This window comes from Conger conger, chromosome 19 (assembly GCF_963514075.1).
Source record: "Conger conger chromosome 19, fConCon1.1, whole genome shotgun sequence".
Classification (NCBI taxonomy): Eukaryota; Metazoa; Chordata; class Actinopteri; order Anguilliformes; family Congridae; genus Conger; species Conger conger.
Genome location: NC_083778.1, coordinates 14,675,681 through 14,694,963, shown reverse-complemented (window position 1 = coordinate 14,694,963; position 19,283 = coordinate 14,675,681). Strand labels below are relative to the sequence as shown.

At 48.0% G+C, this 19,283-nt stretch overlaps 2 protein-coding genes across 3 annotated transcripts; one reads left to right on the top strand and one right to left on the bottom strand.

The window, feature by feature from the left end:
- Positions 1–2: 2 nt before the first annotated feature.
- On the bottom strand, positions 3–7,580 carry LOC133118823 (kinesin-like protein KIFC3). Its single transcript, XM_061229082.1, has 14 exons — positions 7,434–7,580; positions 7,204–7,314; positions 6,628–6,744; positions 6,038–6,172; positions 5,832–5,945; positions 4,839–5,002; positions 4,261–4,645; positions 3,988–4,230; positions 3,432–3,574; positions 2,549–2,609; positions 1,771–1,979; positions 1,240–1,426; positions 651–746; positions 3–317 (listed from the first exon to the last, which is right to left on the bottom strand). The coding sequence occupies exons 1-14, from the start codon at positions 7,578–7,580 to the stop codon at positions 168–170; spliced, it is 2,262 nt and encodes a 753-aa protein (XP_061085066.1). The 3' UTR covers positions 3–167.
- Positions 7,581–8,844: 1,264 nt separating this feature from the next.
- LOC133119230 (interferon-related developmental regulator 1-like) lies at positions 8,845–19,283 on the top strand. Of its 2 annotated transcripts, XM_061229741.1 has the most exons (13): positions 8,845–9,093; positions 10,101–10,188; positions 12,481–12,585; positions 12,903–12,984; positions 13,334–13,458; positions 14,013–14,170; positions 15,023–15,073; positions 15,512–15,690; positions 16,147–16,255; positions 16,702–16,836; positions 17,116–17,244; positions 17,865–17,960; positions 18,653–19,283. In XM_061229741.1, exons 2-13 carry the CDS (start codon positions 10,125–10,127, stop codon positions 18,737–18,739), a joined length of 1,320 nt encoding a protein of 439 aa, XP_061085725.1. In that variant the 5' UTR covers positions 8,845–9,093; positions 10,101–10,124; the 3' UTR covers positions 18,740–19,283. The 2 variants fall into 2 exon arrangements, with proteins under 2 accessions (XP_061085725.1, XP_061085726.1); XM_061229742.1 differs by lacking the exon at positions 10,101–10,188 and having other exon boundaries at positions 8,847–9,093.

Sequence of the window (19,283 nt, the reverse complement as noted above, 5' to 3'; positions counted from 1 at the left end):
TAAATCCAACAGGCACTCACACTGAATGCACAGCGTCCAGCAGAGATTATAATTCCCTTTTTACAAGTCAGGTTAAGTCCAGTTCACCAACCCCAGCTTTCTAATCGCAGAACTGCGACACACAAATGTTTCCCGCACATGAGTGAGGGGCCCCAGGGAGTGTAAACTTATTTGTCAGCCTTGGCGTTCTGTGCGGGAGCTACGTGTTGAGTGGCTTTTCCCAGGACCACCTGTCGGATGGACGATCCGAACTGCAGGGTGCTGAGGGTCTCGGACAGGTTCGCAGGCTCCGGGCTGACGTTCACGAACACGCAGGCCTGCGGAGAGAGACGAGCGCGGGCGTGCCCGCCGGGGATGCTGGGTAACTGCGAAACCAGGGTCAACACTTCGCAATCGTGGCCTTTTGTTTATAAACGTGGGCTAAGTAGGAGGGCTGGTCTTGGATCAGCCGGAACCCTTTAAGGTGTGAGGTCACAAATGTATGATTAGAATGTTCTTAACTGAACGTTCTAATGTTGCTGTCACAATCACTACTTGTAATTATTTCTAGAACGTTCTAATGTTGATGTCACAATCACAACTCGTAATTAGTTCTAGAACGCCAACTTGGACATTCTAAAAACCAGACTCTTCAAAGAGTTGTACGTTACCTTGGCGTCTCCACTGAGACAGGGCTGCAGGAGGTGTGTGAGTTTGGAGTTTCTGAAGGGCACGTGCAGCGCGTTGCATTTCAGAGCGCTGAACACCTGAACGGGGGAATGGCACAGTCAGCTCATTGGGGTTTAACACAACTATAATAAACTATTCCCAGGGGGCTGTGGGTTTTTTGGTTTCTTTTCAGATGTCAATTGAGAACAGGGTGTGTGGATTCTTTCAGATCAGAGGTGTCAAACTCCAGTCCTGGAGGGCCACAGTGTCTGCTGGTTTTCGGTTGTTCCCGGCACCTGTGGTTCATTTAAGTCTTTAATTGGCTAAGCAATCCACACACCTTGTTCCCAAGGCCTTAATTGACAGCTGATTGAAAGGCAACCACAAAAACCTGCAGACACTGCGGCCCCCTGGGAGTTCAGTTTGACACCCCTGCTGTCGGTTTTCATTTCAACCCTAATTTGGCACACCCGGTTATATTAATTCGCAGCTCAACACCTGTGCAGCTGCACTAAACACCAACCATCCGTGTCCCAGTCAAGCACCTTAACCACTACGCCCCTCCACCCCTCCACCCCCCGCCGGGCTGACCTGGCCCAGGGCGGTCAGGGACTTGTTGATGGAGGCGGCCTCCAGCAGCCGCGCCCCCGTGGCCTCGGTTTTGGAGATGCGCTCGGACCCCGCCAGGTCACACAGGGTCAGGGTGCCGTGGGACGTCGCCCCGGAAACGCTGTCCGTCCCCTCCACCCGCAGGGTCAGGATGAGGTGGGAACGGGAGCTGTGGGCCGGGCAGAGCCACGCGATGTCACTTCCTGTATTATCACGTGATGTCACTTCCTGTATTATCACGTGATGTCACTTCCTGTATTATCACGTGATGTCACTTCCTGTATTGTCACGTGATGTCACTTCCGGTATTAATCACACAATATCACTTACTGTATTATCACGCAATGTCACTTCCTGTTTTATCACGTGATCGTATCAATCACAAATCATTTTTATTTCTGAGCTCAGGTGTTAGCTTGTTTTCAGAATGATACATCAGACCTTCAGGAACTCCAAATGTATGAACAACAAACATCAGCTCAAATGTTAGTTGGAAATACTAGCTCTCAGTACCTCTGTATGTTCATTTTGGTGGAGGCGATCTTCCGGTTTTTCTCGCCCAGCTCCATGACATTTAAGATGTGCTCCTCTGTCTCCACATCCATGGCCGTGAGTCCGGGAACGGTGACGGACTTCCCTTGGGCCCTTATCTCCAAATGACCGGCCGGACCTTTCGCCAAGAGGTCGTTCAAGCTGTCGTTGTAAATTTCTAACATGGAGATCTGAAACGGAGGCATGGGGGAGCTTAGTGCTGGGTAACGTAGTCATTCTGTGAAAAGCAGCTGTTGTTGATGAAACTGCCCAATGTAACATACAGGTGGCCATACACCAAAAGACCTGCATATAAGAGGGGAGGTATTGAGCTGATTTTGTTTGCCTGCTTGTGATTTAACTGGAAATGTGTCATTCTGAATCCCAATATTTTCCAGAAGTTCCGCTTAAAGGGAAAACTGGCAACAAAAAAAAAGAAATCTTATTTTTTTAGCCATTGTGGGACATTCCACAACAAAAAATAAAGATTAACTGAACAGCTGAGAACTTGTGTGAGACCAGCGTTTCTGCTTTTAGATATTTAAGTGAAACTCATAGGGCTGGTTTCACAGACACAGATGAGGCACACATCTGTGTCTGTGAAACTGGCCCACAAGCTCTTTAAAAAAAAAAAAAAAGAAAGAAAAAAGTATCACAGGCAACAAGTTCTCAAGTGACTGAAAGGCGTTTGATCCCTGCCTGGTGTTAAACAGGAAGAAGAGGTGACAATGTCCGACGCTCATCATTAAAACATACGCACCTTCAGAGCGTAGGTGACCTTCTCTCTCTCTTTACAGATGCGTAAGAGCTCTCTGATGGACCTGCGGACACACACACACACACACACACACACAGTGACTCGCTCTGCTCCTGCAGCCTGTGGTCCAGTAGGGTCACACCACCGCACTGCCAGGTGTCTCCAGCAGAGGAACAGCGGTGGCCATTTTGACTGTTGACGGGACGCAGCGGTGCGTGTGGCCGCCGGCACACACAGGCAACCGGACCCCCGGGCTGAAACCTGAGCGCTCCAGGGCGTAACCCAAGCGCGTTCGCTCTGAAGCACACTCTCACGCAGGGCCGTGACTTATTGATGCCCCGTGACTTTCAAACAGCAGAAATGACCACACGAGAGGCAGCCATCTTATCTCTGCTCTTAGGCCAGCTGCAGTATCAACAACAGCGATTTTAGCCGTGAGAATCGTTCATCCAAACGCCGCTGTGTGCGGTCTGCAGATTTTGTTTATAGGTGGCGGTGTAGTGTAATGGTTCAGTGGAACTGGATTTGAGACCTAAAGGTTGCAGATTCAATGCCCAGGTAGGACACTGCTTCAGTACCCTGGTGTAAAATCTAGCAGTGACCAGCTTGAAATGACCAGCTACCAGCTGTTCCAAAACATAGCTTGAGCTGGTCAAACCACGTTGAGTATGGAGCTGGTCTGAACTGGTCAACCAGCTACAAACAATTTCCAAACATTGCTGAGCGGTTTTTCTCAGCAGGATAAAATATAAAGTATAAATTGATACAATGATTTTTGTTTATTTTTAGTTGTGGATAAGCTCTGGATAAGAGAGTCTGCTCAATACCTGGAATGTGATGTGATCTACTACCCAACTGGCCCTGTGAGGATGTGCTGTTGGCCTACCTCACATTGACCCCGGGTTTATCTTTGGGGCCCATCATGGTGTAGGTCTTCCCAGAGCCGGTCTGCCCGTAGGCCAGGATGCAGACGTTGAACCCATCAGCACAGGAGGTTATTATGGGAAGGGTCCCCTCAAACACTTTCTCCTGCAGCGAGAGGAGAGACAGGATCAGTCTTAACTGCTGCATCAAAAGAAGAACACCACCGGTATTCAGCACACGTAGCAGACAGCCTCCTAACTCCAGCTTCTGAAGTAGAAACTTAGAAGAAACATTTGGAACGACCTGAATCGATGGGTTTCCAGGTCAGGGAAAGAACAAGGAGATAAAAACAAGCAACTAGAAGAGCCTCCAGCCTTCAGTAAAGCAGGTACCCGGAGCATTCACAGCAGTGTGGGGCTACATCTCTGCGCTACAGGTAGGGGGCAGACTGCGAGCTCATGTTAATCAGGAGGACAGAGACTCTTCGACAAGTAACATTTGTATCCGAATCTCAAAACATGCGTCTCGTTTACAGTGGAGGTCCTCCCCCACGCCCTGCCTGCACTCCCCGCTCTCACCTGCGAGGCGCTGGAGGGGTACACCTTGTCGAAGAGGAACCTCCTCTTGCCCCCCTTCTGGGTGACGGCCACCTCCTCCTCCTCGGACACGTCCAGGCAGGAGGTGGCGGCCGGGCTGGCGCGGCAGCGGCAGAACACCCGGATGTTCCCCTGCAGCTCCAGGAGCCGGTTATACAGCGCCTTCCTCTCCACGGCCTCCTTCCTGTAGAGCCCCCGGAGCTCCCGCGCCTCCCTGCGCGCCTCCTCCTCCGCCCCGCCCGCCCGCGCCGCCGCCTCCTCCAGCTCCCTCATCTGGAGCCGCGCCTCCTGCAGCCACTGGCCCAGGGAGGCGCGCAGCTGCTTGTTGGCCACGTTGAGGCCCCGGGTCAGGCCGCTGAGGGCCCGGAGGCGGGCGGGGTCCACGCCGGGTTTGGGCTCCGGTCTGACGGGGGGCGCCGTGGGGCGGCGGGAGAGCAGGGCGCGTATCTTCTCCCGCGCCTCCTGCCGGTCCGCCTCCAGCTCGGCCACCTGGAGGTTGAGGTGCTGCAGCACGTCGGACAGGTACTGCGCCTCCCGGGCCAGGGAGCTGTTCCTCTGGAGGAGGGCCTCCGCCTCCCTCTCCCGGTCCTGGAGCTTCTGCTTCAGGTCCTCTATCGCCCGGTCCTTCTCCAGGTGGCTCCTGCACACAGGGGAAGCACAGCCCGTGGAGGCACTGTTTGTATAGCGACATGGCTCAGGCCGTAAGAGCAGTCGTCTGGCAGTCGGAGGGTTGCCGGTTTGGGTAGCGCTGATGCTCACCTGAAGGATTTGAGCTCTCTGTTGTCCAGGTTTCTGTTAGCGAGCGTTTAGCCTAGCGTAGCGCTGACGCTCACCTGAAGGAGTTGAGCTCCCGGTTGTGCTGCTCTCTGTCCGCTGGCTGGAAGAGCACGTCTCCGAAGATGGTGAGGTACGCGGAGATGACCTCGTCGGGGTCGTAGTTACACTGCCTGAGGGCCGCCGTGATCTCCTTCTGATCCCCCAGCCCTGGCAGAGCGCCCTGAGGGAAGAGAGGGTGTTCTAGAAGGAGCCATCGGTCTTGAAAACAATACTTTTTGCTAAAAAACAAGAAATACAGTACTGTGCAAAAGTCTTAGGCACCTGTATAACATTCTGTACAGATAAGATTCTTTCAAAAATAATTCAATAAAAGGTCCTAAATAAACGTACTATACATTTTACATTACATTTTAGTAATTTGGCAGAATAGTTAAAAACTGAATCAAATCAATATTTTTTGTGACCACCCTTCAGCGTTAAAACTGCATCACAGATGGCCAACGCTGTCCTGCAGTTTTATAAAACAATCAGCAGTTTTTATGTAAAAAGTAGTCAATTGCTTACAGTAATGTTACTTTTTTTTTTAATACAAAAATGTCTCTGTAAAATTACATCTTTTGGAAAATGAATATTTGGAAATCTCAAATGTGTTCTTTTATACTAACACAAAAAATATATATATATATTTATAATTACATTACATTACATTATTGGCATTTGGCAGACGCTCTTATCCAGAGCGACGTACAACAAAGTGCATACCCATAACCAGGGATAAGTTCGCTGAAAGACCCTAGAGGTAAGTACAATTTCAACTGCTACCTGTACAACAAAGATAAGGACAAGGGCCATTTTTTTTTTTTTTTGAACAAACAAACAAACAGCAAAAGTGACCAAAGTTAACTATCCAAACACTAAAGTCTAGGGTGCCTAACCTAAGACTTCTACACAGTACTGTACATATTCAATTGAGAGATAGATCTATCTATCGATCTAAGTCCTGTAAATCCTTGGGTGGCAGTGGTTCAATCTGCGAGGCGGACGTTTACCATGACCCGCTGGACTCGCGTTCGCACAAACTCCACGTCCATCTCCCACTGCAGGGGCATGAGGAGCCAGAGGCCGGTCTGCGGGTCGAAGTAGCGGCAGGTGTTGGCCTTCTCCTGCGGGGGTCACAGCACACGGGTCACAGCCCCGCTCCGGAGCCCCCGGGGAGGGGGGAACGCGGGGTCGGTTGTGGCGGTCGCGGGGTTACCTCGAACATGTACGTCATGATCATCCCCTTCCCCTGAATGTACACGGCGCTGGCGCGGTCGTCGTCGGCAACCGCCGGTTCGGCGGGCGTGTGGGCGTGGCCGCCGGAGGGCGGCGCGTTCTGATTGGTTACCTGCTGCGTGTCGGACAGACGGACAGCAGACAAGACAGGCAGGCAGACAAATCCCCTTGTTACTGTGTTCCCTCCCTTGTGTGCACAGATTACAGCCGTTGGGCCCTTGCGCGAGGCCCTTAACCCTGCATTGCTCCAGGGGGATTGTCCCCCTGCTTAGTCTAATCAACTGTAAGTCCCTTTGGATAAAAAGCTTCAGTTAAATAACAAATTATTATTATCATTATTATTAAGAACATGACTTTTTTCTAGAACTGATTCATCTTTACCTCACTTGTGGCGTTAATGAATCTGCCTTCATTGTACCATTCATCCGGAAACGGGACGAGACCCTTCAAGAAAAATAAGAGATAAAGAAATAAACAATCAGTACAAAAACGTATCTGGAATTGCAATAATGTTCCTGCTGCAGCCTGTATACTCTATGATCACCATTACTAGGGTGGAAGGATGCTCACGTTTGTTTCATCCACGTACACCCTGCTTCCATGCTGACTGAAACAGCTGTACAGGGTACCGTCCTTATGGAGGAAGCTCTCAAAGGCTAAAGACAGCTCCGTTTCTGTAGACGCCTCCTAAAAACAGAGAAATTAAACAAAAGTACCAAACTGTCTGATGATAAAATGACACCTCAGATGCAGCACAGCAAGACACCATATTCTGTAATGGCTCATGTCATGGTTTGAACAGTAATTGAGTCAAGGACACAACGGTTAAGGTGACTGAATTGATTTAGAAAATCAAATTCGTTTTCATCAATTCGCCTCTCTGCAGATGTGCTGTTATTTTGGGTGAGATAAAAGTATAAGTTGGCAGAAAAACTTTGCCAAGACATAAAGCCTTTCAAGGTGTCAAAACAAAAGACAAAGAGTGAAGTAACCCAACACTGTTAAACCTGTCTTCGGGTATTGGGTTGCAACATGACATAAACCGTTAAGGGAAACCCAATCCATCCTTCCCGGAATGACTGCTAAAATAAAACAGTCACAAAAACAGAAGTTATTCTAACTGTATAAAGGGGCTTAGGAACTCACTGTCATGGTCTTTCTAAGCAAGGTCTCGATTTCTTCGCCCGCCTCATCCTGCGTCTCCGCATCGTTCTCCTCGCTGGACGAAATGTCAACAACGTGACTTGCAGGTTCCTCCTGAAACCGTATTGAACTAATTAGTTACAAGTTGTACTCGGGAATCCCCACGGTTATACTCGTTTATCCCAATTAGCGTTCGTACAATATATGCAGTTGGGAAAGCTATTCGCACTTACTTGCCGTGATGTTTGTTCTTCTTCGACGTTATGAGGCGCGACGCTCTGCTCGTCTTTAACTTGGGCATCGTCCTCCTCCGCTACTCGACGGGGGGCAACCTCGACCTCTTCTTTTTTCGCATCCGATACGGAGGCAGCGCTACCCATCCCAACCGGGGTATTACAATCAAGTCGGACGCTCTTCTTCGTGGAAATGTTGTGCGAAACCTGCGCTTGCACTCGGTCTTTAAATTTTATCTTAAATTTTCCCCAGAAAAAGGTTAAAAGTCATAAAGTAAGAAATTTGAAAAAAATAAAATAAAATTCGAAATTTGCATTACACACAAGTGAGTGTGTGGACTTGTGACCAATAATAATTTAAATCCCAATATAGCATGCAAGTCTATGAGACATAAAAACTGTCTCTGACAACCGTCTGCCTCTCCCACTGTCCTATAATGTAGCCTATACGGAGCGCGGGCGGCGCAGATGAGATGCAGAAGATGGTTACCATGGGCAACGTGTAAACTTCAGTTTACATCCATTAGACTAACATGCGACTAAAATCGCTTCAATGGCTACTGGGATCAGCTTTATAATATTGACTATAATAAATTAACCATGTATTGAATCCTCAATTATATCAATTATGAGATGACACACACGACAAATAACAGACAGTCAGTGACTGACAAGTATAGTAACTATCTAGTTGAATTTATTTTTATAAATAGAATTAAATAATTCATTTTCATTATCATTTTCGTATTTTCATTCATATTCATTTTGACCTGTCACACTGGGTCAGGGGATTGCAACCCTGGTCCCGGTAAGCCGCAAGCTCAGCTGGTTTATGTTTTAACTGCTGACATTACTGATAACCAGCAGCTGGGGCAGACCTGCGTCAGAGCCCCGCCCTGCTCGGGACATGCGCCAAGTCCGCTAGAGGAATTTACAACATCTGGAATCTGTATAGGATTCACGGGGAGCAGAAACAATCTCCACAAATGAACAGACCATGCACATTTGTAAAAATGACATTAGGCTCTTCCTGCTGCATTATTTTTGGCAACTTGCTCTGTGTTCATGGATTATTCTGTACAACGTATTTGGATTTATGAAAAGTTATTTGCAAAATGCAATTTATTTATCGGATAGCAACCTACAGTTTTATAGAATTTGACTCAAGCGTAACAGGTGGAAAAAAACAAAAACCAGAGTGCTGGGTCAAACGCAATTCACTGTTATATTCTGCTATCGCCGTCTGCATGGCAACGTGACACGTCTGACGGGAACATGCAATTCTTGTGGCATTGCGTCAGACAAATCCATTGCCGGTCACACCCCGGAGTCTGGCAACCGGATTGGCTGACCAGATGACAGTAGGGTGATTTCCCGCGAAGAACCACCTCATTTTCCATGTGACGTATCGACAGTATAAAACCGGGCTGCCAGAACTCGTCCGCTCAGCCCTAGTTTTTAGAGGGAAAATGTGTCGTTTTCGTTCGCTGTTTTTCACCGGGATTGCTTTCGATTCTTATCTATTAACAGTGCCGCCTGAAGATTTTCATTTGAAGAGACATTTCACGAAAAACTGGTCTTCCGTTGGCTGATTTTTGTTGAACGTGTTTATTCCTTTTTTTTCCCTAATCGAAGATGCCAAGGTCCAAGAAGAGGAGAGGTAAGGAAATGCCTGATTATGGTGACCGGTCGTCACATTCTAGCCACGATGTGTGCGAAATGAATGTTGGGAATTACAGTCATTTACATAAAAATACTGGTAGTTAATGGACAGTGAGCAATGCTGGATACGACTACATTACCCACTGCTTTATGGCCTATGTTACTTCGATGGATCCAGCTGCTAGCATCGCATAGCTACGAAATAAAAATCTACATAATAATATAACGGCGGTTTGCAACGTTCGACATAAAACAGATTGCCCATGTGCCACGCAATTCTGTTTTGAATGTCAGAGAAATGTCACAGTATTGGTTTATTAGCTCTGGGAAAGCAATTTGTGAGACACTGGCGCGAAACCGTTAAGGAAATTGGTACTTAGCGCGCCACGTATCACAGCATTACTTGGACACAGAATGTAACTTAACTTCAACTCTATGGATGATAATATTATTTAATAAGGCATTATTAATTTTATCCAGTATATTGTGAATATTTGGCGACTTGTCCTGCATCTCTTTGGAATAGTCTCGGGCCTTTGTCTTTTTAATGATAAAAAAATAAAAAATAAAGGTTGTTTCACTGTAACGCTAATGCAGTTTTAAACTATTGAAAATATTGCCATACCGATAAAAAGCAAACAAACAAAAGAACAAACGTAGATGCATTTGTTGACAGGAGCGACATTTTTGTGTGCTACAATGAACGGTGGAAAGTGTTATCTTAGCAAATAGAAGGTTATCTGAGGATAATCTGGCGTAGCTATCTAGAAACCTCACGCAATGGAAAGACCAACAACTGTGCCTGCTTCTCGTTTAATCAAGAACCATTTCCTGAGTTGTACGTAAATTAACAAATAGTTCCTTTTCCAAAACTCCGCAGGCGACAGTTCCAGAACTACATTTACATGCGGGCTGCATCTGCGCCGTAGCAACTACTGCAGGTGTTAAAATGGTTAGGCAAGTTAACCACTATGACATATGATGTACTGTTTTTGTCATTTCTAGGTTTAAGCGTATTAAAATAACGGTATGTACCTAGCTGAACTGAAGTTGACTCTCACTTGGACAGCTCAACGCATTTCAGTGTGGCTAGGTAATTAATTGTCTGTTCCTGACAAATGCATTATTAAATTAGGACTGTTTGGAGTTTAGCACGTATACTAACGCTACACCGCGAACTGGCCAGCAAGTCTTTATTCGGGAACGCATAGCGTGACATTGGATTCACGTGGCAATCTATCACGTGTACCGCCTGCTTTTCCACGGTGACCGAGACATCCGACAAGCTGGTGTAACCCCAGGCTCGTCACGATTCTTAACAACTTCTCAAAATTCCTCTCTTAACGTTTCTGCCTTAGGTTACAACCCCACTACGCCAGGGGCCACGGCCATGTTCGTTCTGTAGTTCACAATGTAATCTCGAATCCCACCTGTGCATACAGAATACAACTTTTGTCAGGTCTAACCCCATAAGGAGATTCTTTTTAAATACTCATGCTATAAATCAGCAAATGTGCTCTCTGTTGAAACCCTTACGAGCACACTAAAGCATCTCAAATAATTTTTCCAGTTAGCACACATTCATTTCCAGGTGCAAACTCCCGTAAAATGGGAGAGTTGACTGGGACCTGGAAGGTTGGTGGTTCAAGCTCCAGTGTAGCTACAATAAGATCTGCACAGCCGTTGGGCCATTGAGCAGGACCCTTAACCCTCCACTGCTCCAGGGGTCAAAGGCCTTGTCCTCTGCTTAGTCCTCTGCTTAGTCTAATCAACTAGTGAGTCGCACTGGATAAAAGCGTCAGCTAAACAACAACAAAAAAATGACCAGTGGTATAAAAAGGAACTTCTTGCATGTAGCAGTATTGAGTCTAGAGAAGGTACAGAGGACTCCATTTGAAGAGGAATGGGGGTTGCAGATTCTCCCTCTGCTCGGTTCACCCTGCATCTGCAGTCACCGACGTCACAGCAGCTGTCCTTGACACTGTAAGAATAAAAGCACACAAGAGTGAGTTTTCCACCGCTCGGCTGATTAACAAAAGCCCTGGAAACAGCCGAGAGCCTGCATGTTTGTGGTCTGATAACACCGGGCATGTGACTACAGTCAGAACACTCTTAATTCTGAAACATACGGGTATAAATAAATGAGCAAATTGTATTGTTAAAGGTCACAGGAAGTTGTTTTCAGTCTTACTAATAACTCTTTATTAGACATTTGAGCTGGGATAATTTCATACAAGCCCCAAGGTGTTGCTTTAGCCTTTCTGCTCAGTGACAGAAGAGCTTAGCTACATTAATGTAGGCTCCCTGTATCTTTGGCAACGTGGTAGATTTTTCCCCAGATAAAACTGCTTTACTTGTCTTTCAGTGCAAATCAATCCCTCTTCTGACATTGCAATTTGTGTGACACACACTCCAGGGTTTGGCTGGACTCTCCCAGTAAAATTGGCTCCTACACAGAGGTGTAAAATCCAGGTTCAGAAAGTATTTTGTTCCAACCACCTGGATTTGATATTCGCACAATTCTTCAGCCGGGAGGTAGAACTAATTGGTGAAATCAGCTGGCTGAACAAACACGAGGCAGGACTTTGACTTTCTGACCCCCGGACTTCTCCACCTCTGCTCCTACACTGGTGCACATGTCCGGCTATGAACATACAGCTGCCTACAGATACGGTCCTTTGGACCTTCGGTTACGTCACCGTTCGTTGCGGTCACGTTACTCTGTGGTACACCAGGCTCGACCTTTTACTCTGCGCAGAAACTTCACACACTCGTACGTAGACGCGTGTATAAACCACGATGCCACTTAATCAAAGATCTGTGGGAGAACTAGAGTGAATGAGAAGACACTGAGTCTGGTTATTTGGCTGGAGCTGTGCTGTACTGCGTCAAGCCTGGGCCTGAACAGCTCCAGGGTCCCTTTCTCTACTATGTGATCTGGGAAGATCCTGCACACATTCACAGCACTGTGGGGGAATAAATCATTATTATTATTAGCACCTTTTACCCTGTAAGGGATTTATAAGTATGTGTACTTAGCTAAACCTTTGAATGGCTGTTACACGTGTGAAAAATACACATAAGAGTTGTCGTGATGATAATATTTGCATGCATTGCGCAAAGCAAACGGGGATGATTCACATTTCAAGTGAAAAGTGAAATGTGTGGCCTGTGCTGGCCTGTGTTTTTGACGTGTGGTCTGTGCTGGCCTGTGTTTTACGTGTGGTCTGTGCTGGCCTGTGTTTGACGTGTGGTCTGCGCTGGCCTGTGTTTGACGTGTGGTCTGTGCTGGCCTGTGTTTGACGTGTGGTCTGTGCTGGCCTGTGTTTGACGCGTGGTCTGTGCTGGCCTGTGTTTGACGTGTGGTCTGTGCTGGTTGTGACAGGGGCCCAGCAGAGAGCTGTGCAGCCCTTCAGTGACGAGGACGTCTCCATAGAAACGCTCAGCCACTGCAGCAGTTTCAGCGACTCGGCCAGCCTGACAGAGGAAGGTGAGCCCACGTCTCCCGCCACTGCAGCATTCTGCCTACAAAACAGCCCACAATGCCCTGCTCCACTGTAGCATTACTCATACAAAACGGCCCACAATGCCCTGCTCCACTGCAGGAATAGGGGGACCACTGCTTTATAGCTTTTTAAGTTTAAACGAGACAGTTTTATACAGGGATGTGCCAAACTAATGCCATTATATTTAACATTAATGTAAATATAACCATAACCTTCTGAGTCGGAGCTGGGCTTGGTGAAGGCGCAGGTGAAATGACCTGCAGTTGTTGAAATGAAGGGCTTTTGCTGTTTGTCACTGCAGGAGGGGATGGGGCCGAGGACGGAGCCCTGGTGGACTACGAGTACAAGCTGAAGGGTTTCATCGACAGCACCGTGGACAAGAGGTCAGCCCGCTTCGCCTGCAGGAGCTTTTAACGCTCTTTTCATCTTTTTCTCCCTTTGATGTTTTTGAGAATGCATTTCTGTCAAATATCCCAAAGGTGTAGGAATGCCAGCATGCTGAGCTTTTTGCGAGGAGTAAAATTTGATTCATTGACGGCTGTTGTCGATTCCAGGACAGCATTACGTTTCTTAAAAAATATTTTCCATCTCAGCGTTAAGCTGTCAAGGCTGAACCTCGTATTCTCGCATTCCTTTCAAGGAACTTTTGAAGTAGAGTTAGATTTTTTTCCTTCAGTCGTTGAATTGAGATCGGTGTAGCGTATTGACGGACTGTCCGGTTCTGCCGTGCAGTGCAAAAACTCGACAGGGCGCCCTGGACGGGCTAAAGACTGCCATGGCAACGAAGATCCTGTACGAGTTTATCACGGACAGGAGGATGACCATGACTGACAGCATCGAACGCTGCCTGAAGAAAGGTACGTTACACTGTATACATATTTAACAATTTATCTGCATGTAACTAAAACAGGAGGAAAATAAAGTCATATAAATTAATAAAAAAATAGATGGAAATGTGCCAGGTGAGGTAGAAACCCTGGGCTTGCATGAAAACCTCTCCCTCAAAAGTATATATATTGTATATGTTGTAAAAAAAATAAATAATCAAATAGGCCCTGGTCCTTATCTTTGTTGTGCAGGTAGCAGTTGAAATTGTTCTTCCCTCTAGGGTCTTTCAGCGCACTTATCCCTGGTTATGGGTATGCACTTTGCACTTTGTTGTACGTCGCTCTGGATAAGAGCGTCTGCCAAATGCCATTAATGTAATGTAATGTATTGTACGTTGTGCCTATTTCATATGAAGGGGCAACTTGCATAGTTCATATCCAACGGCTACTATTACACAGACAGACAGGGAAGTTCAGGGTCACGCCCTTGGGTCTAAATGATGGCTCCATGACTTGAAGCCCAGTTGATTCAGCAGGACAGTGCGGTGTGTCTGATTTCCCTCCCTGTGGTACCTGGCCTCCAGGTAAAGGAGAGGAGCAGGCAGCGGCCGCCTCCCTGGCCTGTCTCCTCTGCCTGCAGCTCGGCTCCGGCATGGAGAGTGAGGAGGTATTCAAGACCCTCAAGCCCGTCTTCAAGAGCATCCTCAACGACGGCACCGCCAACATCCAGGCCCGGCAGGCGGTGAGTGTGCAGCCTCCACACAGCGGTGCAACACAACATCCTAAACCAGGGCTGCCCAACCCTGCTCCTGGAGCTCTACCGTCCTGTGGGTTCTCACTCCAACCCCAACACAGCACACCTCATTCAACAGCCAGAGTAGGGCTGCCCAACCCTGCTCCTAGAGATCTACCGTCCTGTGGGTTCTCACTCCAAATCTAACACAGCGCACCTCACTCAACAGCTAGAGCAGGGCTGCCCAACCCTGCTCCTGGAGATCTACTGTCCTGTGGGTTCTCACTCCAACCCTAACAAAGCACACCTCATTCAACAGCTAGAGCAGGGCTGCCCAACCCTGCTCCTAGAGATCTACCGTAGGTCTACCGAGTTGAGAAACACCGGCCTACAGGATCTCCGGGAACAGGGTTGGTTTGCGCCTCTTCTAAGCAGCGAGTCTTTTTATCAGCTCCAGTTGTCCTTAAACTCTGGTTTGTTTGATGAAATCCTTTTTTGGCAGACACTCTTACCCGAAATAACTGACAAGGCCATAACTGCTGAGTACACACCACGCTTATCATGGGTTCACAGGTTCCAGTCCGGAGTGCCGTGACACAGCAGACACACACAAAGGGCTGGTTGACCCCACACGCCCGACCGGAGCACTGTGCTTATCATAAATGCGTCATCATCCCGGTCCGCTACACTCTCAGTGGCTATAGTCTTTGTTTTAGGAGAAGGAGCAACGCTGAAAGCGACACATTTTACAACATAAGCAGCGATTTATTTTTTTAAAAAAAAGCCCAACACAAAGCGGACGTCCCGAAACGTCTCCGTTTCCCCATTCTTACCGCAGCTGTGCTTCTGCTTTTGTTTCAGTGCGCGACGAGTCTCGGCGTTTGCAGCCTGGTTGCAGAGGACGACATTCTGGTGAGTGCCTGACACGTACTTAATAACATTACATCATTTTATGGATATTATATAAGACCCACACACACTGGCCTTCTCTTCCTGGTTTTAAAAATCGGGAAAAACGCCCACAGAACATTCATAAAGAACAGTGACACGGGGTTTTTTCCCTGACTCCTCCCCCTCCCCCTCCTGTGGTCAGCTCTCAAACATCTACCAAAGTCAACCGATAATTATGCAAAAAAAACGATGTCATGGCATGTGGGAAATACTTTTTACAAATAGCACCGACTCTAAAATATGCATACTTTGACCAAAATTATTAAGTTCCTTTTTACTTGAATCAGTATAGAACACAAACCGAAAGCTCCAAGATGACAGGAAAAGCTGAAAAACAGGAAAACAATGTGAGTGGGCCTTTAGATGATTGTGTGTGTGTGTGTGTGTGTGTGTGTACAGGACGTGTACAGCACCATGGACTGTTTCGAGAGCCTCTTCTCCCGCTCGTACTCCCGGCCGGACGGCACGCGGGCGACCTTCAGCCCCCAGGTCACCCTGCTGCACCAACACGCCCTGCAGGCCTGGGCCCTGCTGCTCACCATCTGCCCCTCAGCCCAGCTCCAGAGCCTGCTGCACAGGTACGCTGCCCCCTACTGGCCTGGTATAGCCTGCCACAAGTACACTGCCCCCTACTGGCCTGGCCCGCAAGTACGCTGCCCCCTACTGGCCTGGTATAGCCTGCCACAAGTACACTGCCCCCCACTGGCCTGGCCTGCAAGTATGCTGCCCCCTACTGGCTGGGTATAGGCTGCCACAAGTAGCAAGTACACTGCCCCCCAACTGGCTCAATATAGCCTGCAGCAAGTATGCTGCCCCCTACTGGTCTGGTAGGCCTGGTATAGCCTGCCACAAATGTAGGAATTACATCACACCTTATTATACAGTCCCCCCATTTTAGAGGACCAAAAGTAATCGGACGGCTAGTTAGCATAGGCTAAGTCCGGCAGGCCATGAGCTTGAAAACGCAGGGCTTGCGGTGCGGGAACCCCTCAGAGGCCATGCGCTGACGTGCCGGTGCTCTTCTGCGCTTGCAGGCACCTGTCGAGGCTGCCCAGCCTGCTGGAGTGTGAGGAAGTGAACATGAGGATCGCCGCGGGGGAGACCGTGGCCCTCCTGTTTGAGCTGGCCAGGGACCTGGACTCTGTGAGTGCTGCTCTGCTGTAGGGCTACGGTCACACTGATCTGACTGGGGTTTAGCTCACACTGATCTGACTGGGGTTTAGCTCACACTGATCTGACTGGTTTAGGTCACACTGATCTGACTGGTTTAGCTCACACTGATCTGACTGGGGTTTAGCTCACACTGATCTGACTGGGGTTTAGGTCACACTGATCTGACTGGGGTTTAGGTCACACTGATCTGACTGGGGTTTAGCTCACACTGATCTGACTGTGGTTTAGGTCACACTGATCTGACTGGGGTTTAGCTCACACTGATCTGACTGGGGTTTAGGTCACACTGATCTGACTGGGGTTTAGCTCACACTGATCTGACTGGGGTTTAGCTCACACTGATCTGACTGGGGTTTAGGTCACACTGATCTGACTGGGGTTTAGGTCACACTGATCTGACTGGGGTATCTCTCTAGGAGTTTGAGTATGAGGGTCTGGATCCGCTATGCACCAAGCTCAGCTCTCTGGCCACCGACTGCAACAAGCACCGGGCCAAGAACGACAAGAGGAAGCAGAGATCTGTGTTCAGAGACGTCCTGCGCGCCGTGGAGGTGGGACCTCACACTGTGTGTGTGTGTGCAGTATGTGTGTGTATCTCTGTGTGTGTCTGCACACTGATTGTGTGTGTGTGTGTGTGTGCTGTATGTGTGTGAGTGTGTGTCTGCACATTGAGTGTGTGTGTGTCTGTGTGTGTGCTGTATGTGTGTGTGTCTGCACACTGAGTGCGTGTGTGTGCTGTATGTGTGTGTATCTCTGTGTGTGTGTGCTTGTCTGTGTATGTGTGTGTGTGTGTGTGTCTGTACACTGAGCGCGTCTCTGCTCTCGGGCAGGAGGGAGACTTCCAGACGGAGACGATCCGCTTCGGCACGGAGCGCATGAGCATCGACAGCTGGGTGAGGAAGAGGACGTACGAGGCCTTCCGCGGGTTTGTGGGCTCCGGCATGAACTACCATCTGCAGGTGGGTCCGCACCCCAGCCCTCTCCCCCCCTCTCTCCCCTCTCTCACAACGTCCCACAACCACCACCGCCATTTTGTGACAGATGGTTGGAAACTGAATCTGTTAGGAAAGTTTTACCAAAGTTTGCCATCTTCTGGGAGCAGAGCGCCACTTCTTCTGAAATCTGCAAAATGAAAGCGTACCCGCCTAAGAAGGAAGGGTGACAGATGTTCAGACGCTTCACTTTGTGTGCTTGCGGTGTATGTCGGTACTAAACGATTGGCACTTGAACAGCTTGGTGGGTTTACTGTCCCAGAGGCCTTAGTGATGGAACCGCAGCTGATATTCTAATTACATTACATTATTGGCATTTAGCAGACGCTCTTATCCAGAGCGACGTACAGTTGATTAGACTAAGCAGGAGACAATCCTCCCCTGGAGCAATGCAGGGTTAAGGGCCTTGCTCAAGGGCCCAACGGCTGTGCGGATCGTATTGTGGCTACGCCGGGATTAGAACCACCGACCTTGGGTGTCCCAGTCATTTACCTTAACCACTTTAACCACTACGCTACAGGCTGACCCATTCTAGTGTCGGTTCCCTCTCTGTGGTACTTTACTCAGTCCGGTCTTCCCTCCTCCAGGCGAATGAGTTCATCCGCAACGTCTTCCGGCTGGGCCCCCCGGTGATGATCGATTCGGCCACCCTGAAGGCCATGAAGATCCCCCGCTTTGAGAGGGTGAGGCTCCCCGTGACTCCACCCTCTGACGTAGATTGGACCTGAGACGAGCTGGCCTTACGGAAGGGAGCCAAAATGGTGTCCCAGAATAAAGCCTGATTTATACTTTGTGTGACAGAAATGACGCATTTTCAACCAGAATAAAACATTGCGCAAGACTTTTTCTCAGTGGCACGCACCTGTGGAATTTTCTGTGCTCATACGTTGTTGTGCAACGTTAGTTGGGACAACCAGAGGGAACACTGAGATTAATTGTCATGGATAGGCTCTGCCAGGCTTCGCCTTGTTTTCAAAAATGTAAACATCTATTTGGCGTCTTGTTACCATAAAGGCAACAGACTTGACGAAGTATAAATCAGGCTTAAGTCTGTAATCCACTTGGCTATACAGACGGGTCCCTGAACAATGCCAATATTCTAATTTGCGTCCCAATATTAAATAGTTTAAGAACTGTAGAGAATTCGAGATGGGGCTGAGGACTGAGCCAGGGGGCACGTGCAGGAACAAACTCTGGTTATTTTACTTTATCTTTAGCTCTACAGGTCAAGGGAAAATCTTTCATACTTTTTCTTGCCAAGGTGGCATTATGCAGGTAGAAAATGGAGAATATTATTGCTGTAGAATTGGGAGTTAATGTAAAAATGGTGCCTTTTGAATTCTAATGGCTCATCATGTCTTGTCTCCGCCTCCAGCACCTCTATAACACTGCTGCCTTCAAAGCTCGCACCAAGGCCAGGAACAAAGTCCGGGACAAAAGAGTGGACATCGGCGAATTCTAGACACTTATTCGCATCCAGTTTTTCTTTTTACTGTTATTATTTTTATATACGGTTAAACCGAAATGTAAATTAGCACCGTTATCTGTGTATATATTTTGACTGATTTGAGTAACTGTACACTTTTGGTAAAATTTGAAGTTGCACTGTATCATTTCAAACCTGCATGCTGTGTCTTGTATGTTCAGCTGTACATTGTATGTGAGACTATACTGGGTACATGTACAGAGTGGCAGACTGACTGTTCAACCCACAAATAGTGGTCGGAGAATAATCTTCTGTACCTTAAAGTGGGTAAAGCTAATATGTGCCATAAACAAATTGCTTTTTTTAACTAATCATAGTGTTGTGTTGTAGAGGAGACCGATCTGATTGGTTACTGTGAAGGACAGTATACCACTGCTCCACCCCTTTGGGGTCAATGGAGCTACCATTACTCTTTGGTGACATCTAGTGGCAGAACATTGTTACTACGCCCCAGTGACACTTGGTGCTATTTCGATGGTGAGACGTACCGGGGTTGAGGGTAATAAAGTTGGCCATTGAA

Coding starts and splice junctions, on each gene's coding strand:
- LOC133118823 (XM_061229082.1), bottom strand. CDS start 7,580: ATGGGTAGCGCTGCCTCCGTATCGGATGCGAAAAAAGAAGAGGTCGAG. Junction 6,745..7,203: donor TGCTTAGAAAGACCATGACA/GTGAGTTCCTAA, acceptor CTCTGTTTTTAG/GAGGCGTCTACAGAAACGGA. Junction 318..650: donor GTCTCAGTGGAGACGCCAAG/GTAACGTACAAC, acceptor CTCTCTCCGCAG/GCCTGCGTGTTCGTGAACGT.
- LOC133119230 (XM_061229741.1), top strand. CDS start 10,125: ATGTACCTAGCTGAACTGAAGTTGACTCTCACTTGGACAGCTCAACGC. Junction 15,691..16,146: donor CTCCAGAGCCTGCTGCACAG/GTACGCTGCCCC, acceptor CTGCGCTTGCAG/GCACCTGTCGAGGCTGCCCA. Junction 16,837..17,115: donor ACGTCCTGCGCGCCGTGGAG/GTGGGACCTCAC, acceptor GCTCTCGGGCAG/GAGGGAGACTTCCAGACGGA.